Raw genomic sequence first — 7286 nt, 5'->3', positions numbered from 1 at the left:
TATATATGTATATATATATACATATCGCATATTCGTATGACGTTTTGAGAATTACGTACTCACTTGCCGATGCATGCTTGATTCAATTCCCATTTGAGTTTTACTTTAATCTATATATGTTACAGGTCCTTCTTTCTAATCAATTATTGTTTTATGTGCCTCTAACATTTCAATACTATGTTCCTTTTTGTTTTATAAACGAGAAGACGGCTAAAAGTACACTTTTCAACATGTTCCTTTTGAGAATATTATTTACCTCGCAACATATATACCTAGTCAATTCAGTATCATGGCACACAGAAAAATGCGCCAAGTTAGAGGGAGAATCTCTACTATACACTGCTTTTGTAAAAGTATGCACAAATATCAACATAATCGATTGTATTGACATGCGTTATAGCCTGATATGGGTTATTTACACCGTTTTTGTAGGTACTCTTCATATCCGGCATGTATTCAGTATTGCCGCGAGGTGTCAACCAAGTCGAGAGTCGCGACTCAAATAACTGTTCGTTTTTTCTTCAAAATATCAAAGTCAAAAACCCATATTTTTGAAACAAATATTTTTACCCATAAAAATATTCAGTCTGTGTGTATTTGTTTTTAAAAATATTGCAATAATTTTTAATACAAAAAAACATGGGTTGTTGCAGTCACTTGCAGTCTTCCTATCTCGCAGACTGAGCTGGGTGTTTTCGAAAGTAGAATTTTCTTGAATCAGAACTTTTTTTTGTCAATATGTTCTTAGGTCTCTTGGTCAATACTAACCCTAAAATCCTTAAACAAAAGAGGGTGTGTGAAACTGTGAATCAGGCATCACAGTCATCAATGATCAAACTGGATAGTTTTTTAACTCATGGTTCTGCCCTTCGTTATCACTAATGTTTTTCTTTTAACAATTTATACGAGTTTGTTTTCAAATTCACTTCGGCCTTCAGAACTTTAAAAAAATAATTTACCATACAAGGACAATCGTGTAATATTTTTTAAAACAAAAGGGGAGGAGTGTATTTATCAGTCTAATGGTGGGTCCCTTGGGGTGGGGTTTGTTTTAAAATTGTTTATCTTTTTTTAAAGTTTTATCTTTTTTTGTGTTTGTTTTTAAAAAAATATACAAATACTGTGTTCAATCAATGTTGTGTAAATAGAATTTCGACTTCAGAAGTCCCAGAGTTCATATGTAATTTCAAAAAATTGTGTTCGAGTTGTGGTAAAAAATTAAAATACATTTGTACATATGTGGGACTCGAGAGTCGAGACAAGACTTGAGACTTGTGAGAAGTTGAGAAGGTGAGAAGTTGAGAGGTCACTCTGTGTGCGAGAGTGACGAGACTTCAGAGGTAGTTCAGACCAGGTCGTAACTCGGGACTCAGGAACTCGGGACTCAGACCTCAGCCTCTGAGGCTAAAATCAAACTGTTTTCCGTTAAAACTCTTATAAATCGAATAAATATACGTTTACGTTCAACTTTTTTTTTCATATACGGTACTTTGTATGCTCGCAGGTGCTCCTTGTGGGTCTAAACATTTAAGTGTGTACCATTTTGACTCTACGAACAGTTGCCTTAAGATAGTCGGCCAAATGACCCCTCCTGCCTCGACCCCAGGAGCACGAAATAATGACCCGATGCGAGAGTTTGATAGCGGAAAATGCTCAGGGAGACCTGATCTGAAATTTTTGGACACATTTTTGATTTTGCACCCGTTTTCAAAACCCGATTCTGACTGATTTGGGAAATATTGGCCGCTTTTTCAGTATTCACCCTTCCAGTACGAATTTTGGACTTTTGAGGCCAGAAATCGACATGCCCCGGTCATTTATGAGATCTGTCGAACTGTCAAAATATTGATATTGATATACCTTCAGGTCGAAAAGAATATTTATGTGTGTGACCCGCACATTAACGCTATCCTTGAGTTCAGTGCAGCAATCACAGTAGTATTGATAATAAGTTCAGTGCAGCCCAGTAGTATTGATATTACATATGCGTATTTCTCCCGAAGTTCCATTGCGAGTACAACCCCATCGAGCGATATCGGGGCCGAGCCTTTGAGGTGCGAAAAAAATGCGATGATAAGTGGGCAGGCCTTCAAAAACATGTCATCGAAGCTCTGAGCAATGTTAAACTGGATACAATTAGATGCTTTGTGAGGGGTGCCTATCGTTACCTCGATTGCTATGATAAGGGTCTTACTCTGCAACTTGCAGCATTTGCGAAAAGAAATATACGTCTCATCGACGTGTACCTGAGAATGTATATGAAATAGTCACCGCCGAGATGGCTAATAAAGTACTGTTATATTTTTTACTATAACCCCGAGACAGCTTTAATTAAAACATCATCCATTCTGTATGGGCTTTTCTGTAGGATAGACTTCTACTATTAAAAGACATACAGTAATCAGTTCTGATACATGTGGGCATGGGCAGTGTCAATGTTGGCCACCCCAGGTCCATATAATATATATTGGCCGCCCCAGGTCCATATATTGGCCGGTTCAAAAATGGCCGGATTTTCTATGGCAGTTTTGGCTTCCTCTCAACCAACCTAATCCCACCATACAACCCGATTTTGAGAAATCAATATATAAAAAATCGGGGTGCAGGCAACTGCAAACCCCCGTTACGTAATGAGCTACCTAATCCCACCATACAACCCGATTTTGAGAAATCAATATATATAAAATCGGGGTGCAGGCAACTGCAAACCCCCGTTACGTAATGAGCTTGGCTCTCGGGACTCATTTATTTTATGTACATTTTAAAATATAGTTGTGTTGGCATCTCAATTCTCAAATCTCAATACAGTACTTAGAAGAGTTGTGTAAACACAACGGCCTGTTGGGAGGCTGAGGCTTGAGAGTTGACATTGGGCCTGGACTCCTGGGGAGTGGAGGCTGGGCGGCTACCGGCTGGGGCTTGGGCCTTAGGCCCCGGGCCTGTGGCTGTGTGAGTGTCAGTATTGTTATGCTCTAGACTCGAGAGTCGAGATTCGAGAGCAGACTGGTCGAGAGTGATTGCCTGGGTAATTTTCGTCTGAAGTGGAATGGGCGCGGTAACGAATTGCGCCCTTTCGCCTCATTACTCATTTGTCTTTTTGAAAATAATATCGACACTTTCAACTTTCAACTTTCAAAAATCAACAATATTTACATGCAGTTTCAAGATAAAATATGTATTTTGTTTTTAAAAACAAATACATACAAATATATAATATCCAGTTTTCTTGTTTTTGTTTTTTAAATTCCCACTTCTAGGTTTCTTTTTATAAAATCAGCCTGTAGCCCGCTGTACATATTTTTTATTGGACTGCCTTCAAAATATTGATAAACCCTAAAAAGGGCAGGGCCCGACCGCCTCGGTGACTCAGGACTCAGGACAAACCTGCTCGCCCTACGGCTTACTGCCTACAAATTTTATAATAAGTGCTGTAATATATATAATTTATACTGCGGTAACTAGTTTTTATACACTTTTAAAAACAGGACAGTAATTTTTTAACACATTCCCATAATATTTTTTAGGTATGTACTTTCTCTTTGATACAAATACTCATACAGCATACAAAATTTAAATATATACTCGCTCGTCTGAAGCAGTCTGTACTCTGTAGTCTGTACTATACACAGTACTTCGTCTTTTTTTTATTATACAATATTAAAGATACTTACATACATGCTGATGCAAACGAAAACAGTCCTGCAATTGTGATACAAAGTCTGCACTCTGCACTCTGGTTTCTGCAGCACACTCTGGGGGGGGAGGACGTGGCCCTTTCGGGAAACATCGATCCCCCCTGTGCTGGGAAATGTTTCATTTTCTCTCTCACTCCAGTCTCTCTCTCTCTCACACACACACTCTCTCTCTCTCTACTACTACTACTACTACTTCTACTCTCTTGTGTTGTGTGAGTAGTAGTAGAGAGAGAGAGGGTCAGGCGGTCAGCAGTTCAGCACCATCAGATATTCATATGTATAGTCATTGTATTTGATACATTTAACTACTTGCATCATGTCATTACGTATGCTTTCAAAATTTAATTGCTTGCTCTTGTGTAAAGAGTAAAAGGCAAAAAAAGAACTCATTATAAAATATATTTAGAGTCACCTAGAATTTTTTTCACAGCTGTTCATTGTTCAACAAAATAACCAACAATAAGAGACTGGAGTCTGCCACTGGGTTCGAAGTTCTTACATGACGCCTATAAATACTGGCTAATATTTTTGTTTCATTGTATAGTTCTTCGCAACGATAAGAGACAAATCAAGCATCTAACAATCACCATGAGGTTTCTACTCAGTGTCTTACTAAGTTTGACAGCTACCACAGTGAACGCGTGTAGTTGTCTTCCAGCCACAAATGAAGAGATTTTTTGTAAGGCGGATACCGAGAATCATGCGTATCACGCATTAGTTGGAAAGCTGATTAGAATAAATGACGAAACCAAAACAATGCTAGTCCGGGTACTAAGGGCGTACAAGGGAGCCAAACGAGGGGATAGGTTGACGATCCGTTACGGTACACCCGATAGACCTCCCACTTCGTGCGACATTAATATGTCGGTCGATAATGTGGGCAAGAAATTCTTGATGACTGGTACCACTCGCTTGACAGGCGAGGATGCAGGAGATATTTCCTTGGATGGATGTGATATACTAAGATCATGGGATTCACTGGAAAGAGCAGAAAAGGCCGAGTGGCAGCGTTTCAAGAGAAACTCAGACGATTACTGCCAAGAGCCTGAGGATCCTTGTTCGGTACTAAATGCCTGTCCCCAGGATGCTGGTTGCCAAGCCGTCAACGGTATTGCAGAGTGCATATTTGATGAACCTTTCATTCACCCGGAGCCCGAGCCCCCCATTGTGGAAGATACAGGACTGGTTACCACTTGTGCCACGGACGGCTGTGGCGAAAATACTGATCTAGTGTGCGTCGATGATCAATGTGTGAAACTCGTAGCAGAAGAACTAGAACCATTTATTATCGAATTGCCGGAACCAATTCCGTTTACTTGTGCGAAGTATGGCTGCGGCGAAGACACCGGTTTAGTGTGCGTGGATGATGAGTGTGTGGAGCCCACAGACGATCCCGTTCTCATTGTATTGCCCGAACCAATTCCCTTCACCTGCGCCAAGTATGGCTGTGGTGAGGATACTGGGTTGGTATGCATAGATGATCAGTGCGTGAAACCTCCAGCTGAGGTAGAATGTGGCTTTGTATGTCAGATCTATTGCCCGAATGGGAATGTTATGGATGCGAATGGGTGCCCGACATGCGCGTGCAACCCGTAAGCTGATATGCTTTACAACTAGAAAGGTTCAGATAAGATTGGCAGAAACACATCCAGTGCCCGTGAATTGTCACAGATTGTATAATATAGATTTTGAAGAAACATTAGACATTTACAAAAAATAAACAATATCTATACAGTGCTTTTAGGTCTCTTGCTATACAGTATACATTCATAGGCGTATCTGTTATATTGATGGCTGTGAAATTCCATATCCCTCTTGACTTTTGACTTTTGACACAGCCTCGCGGTCACAGGAGGCTATGGAAATTCACATTATTTACTCAAAATATTTGCTCTTTTTGGCTCTTTTATTAAAAAAAACCCTTATTTACATCTAATTCTTCGAAGCTTTTCATGTCAGCCTGTACGCTGCATACATCGATGTTTTGCGACTCCTCGTGTCCTCAATCGGCGGCCACTGATGTTGTTGCAGATGTGCACACATGCCTTACTTTGCCCTCAGTTGAAGTTCTAAACCTAACCAATTTGCGGAACGTGTGCACGTAGGCCCGTGTATCACTGCAATGTGGCCGATGACTATGTACAAGCGCGTACAGTCGTATCTGTACTATATGCAATTATGGGCATGTACAAGTGCACCATTCCACTGCATGTCATTGCTGCAACAGAGGTGGATTTAAAGTATATCCACCTCATCATCCAAGTTCATATTAAACTTCGGCAGCGCCTCTCTGATCTGCACCACATCCTTATCCCCCCGCCCACTCACGCACAGCAGTACATCCTGATCCTTGGGCAGCGACGCTGCTAGTTTGATGGTATGGTACACCGCGTGCGAAGTCTCCAACGCCGGGATGATACCCTCTTTACGTGACATGAGCATGAAGGCTTCCAGCGCCTGCCTGTCCGTTACTGCAACGTACTCTGCGCGCCCCAGCACTTTGAGGTGCGCGTGTTCTGGACCCACACCGGGGTAGTCCAAGCCCTGAAATGAAGGACAGGTGCATGAGATGTATGAGAAACGATATATGGAGGTGGGGTGGGGGGGGGCCTCTCACCGAAGTACCCGATGTAGTAACGACAGTGGGGGCAGGTTACGAGACACGCACACGACCACGCAGTGGTCTGGCGAGAGAGGAATAGAACGTATGGGTAAATCCATAGGAACTAAGCGTAGGAATAGAACGTATGGGTAAGTGAATCCATAGGAACTAAGCGTCGCATACAATCCTATTACCGGACGACAACCATACAACAACCATGTGACATCCATACAACAACCATTTTAATAGAACGTATGGGTATATGAATGCATAGGAACTAAGCGTACGCATACAATCCTACTACCATAAGACAACTATGCAACCATGTGACAACCATACAACAACCATGTGACAACCATACAACCATGCCAAAACTATACAACAACCATATGACAACCATACTCAGGCTTAGCCAACACGTACAACAACCATAGGAATAGAACGTATGGGTATATGAATGCATAGGAACTAAGCGTACGCATACAATCCTATTACCATGCCACAACTATACAACAACCATGTGACAACCATACAACAATACAACAACCACACAACAACCATACAACCATACAACAACAATACAACCATACAACCATACAACAACTATACTCAGGCCTAGCCAACACATACCGCACTGATACTGTGGGTCTCCTCGATCTGCCCTTTGCTGTCCTGCAACAGGAATGTGCGTGTGCCGTGTAGCACACCAGGCACTCCCGCAGTCAGAGTGGCCGAGTGTCTGCCGGTGTCAATGCCTGCAGGTAGTGTGTATTAAAAACACATGTGACAATAAGAAATACGTGAGGGAGTAAGCTTGCGTCCATGCCTGGGGGTAGAGTACGTCTTCATATAACGCGTGTGAGAAAAGTATTTACGTGCGAAACACACTAACCAAGTGATAGATGAGATGATCGTCGGAGATGACATCCATACAGAAAGGCAATTAACAACATCAAACCAGTAGACAACCACATGTAAACGACACGCCA

At 41.6% G+C, this 7286-nt stretch overlaps 2 protein-coding genes across 2 annotated transcripts; one reads left to right on the top strand and one right to left on the bottom strand.

The window, feature by feature from the left end:
• Positions 1-4364: 4364 nt before the first annotated feature.
• Positions 4365-5291, top strand: SARC_09541 (hypothetical protein; the record flags this gene model as incomplete). Its single annotated transcript, XM_014296435.1, has 1 exon — positions 4365-5291. The coding sequence occupies exon 1, from the start codon at positions 4452-4454 to the stop codon at positions 5289-5291; it is 840 nt and encodes a 279-aa protein (XP_014151910.1). The 5' UTR covers positions 4365-4451.
• A 285-nt stretch (positions 5292-5576) lies between these two features.
• SARC_09540 (hypothetical protein) lies at positions 5577-7057 on the bottom strand (the record flags this gene model as incomplete). Its single annotated transcript, XM_014296434.1, has 2 exons — positions 5577-6239; positions 6928-7057. Coding segments are annotated over 2 exons (439 nt in total), but the record flags the coding sequence as incomplete, so codon positions are not given.
• Between the last annotated feature and the right edge of the window lie 229 nt (positions 7058-7286).

Source organism: Sphaeroforma arctica (genome assembly GCF_001186125.1).
Source record: "Sphaeroforma arctica JP610 unplaced genomic scaffold supercont1.982, whole genome shotgun sequence".
In the NCBI taxonomy this organism is placed as follows: Eukaryota; class Ichthyosporea; order Ichthyophonida; genus Sphaeroforma; species Sphaeroforma arctica.
This window is presented reverse-complemented; position numbering and strand designations above follow the sequence as displayed.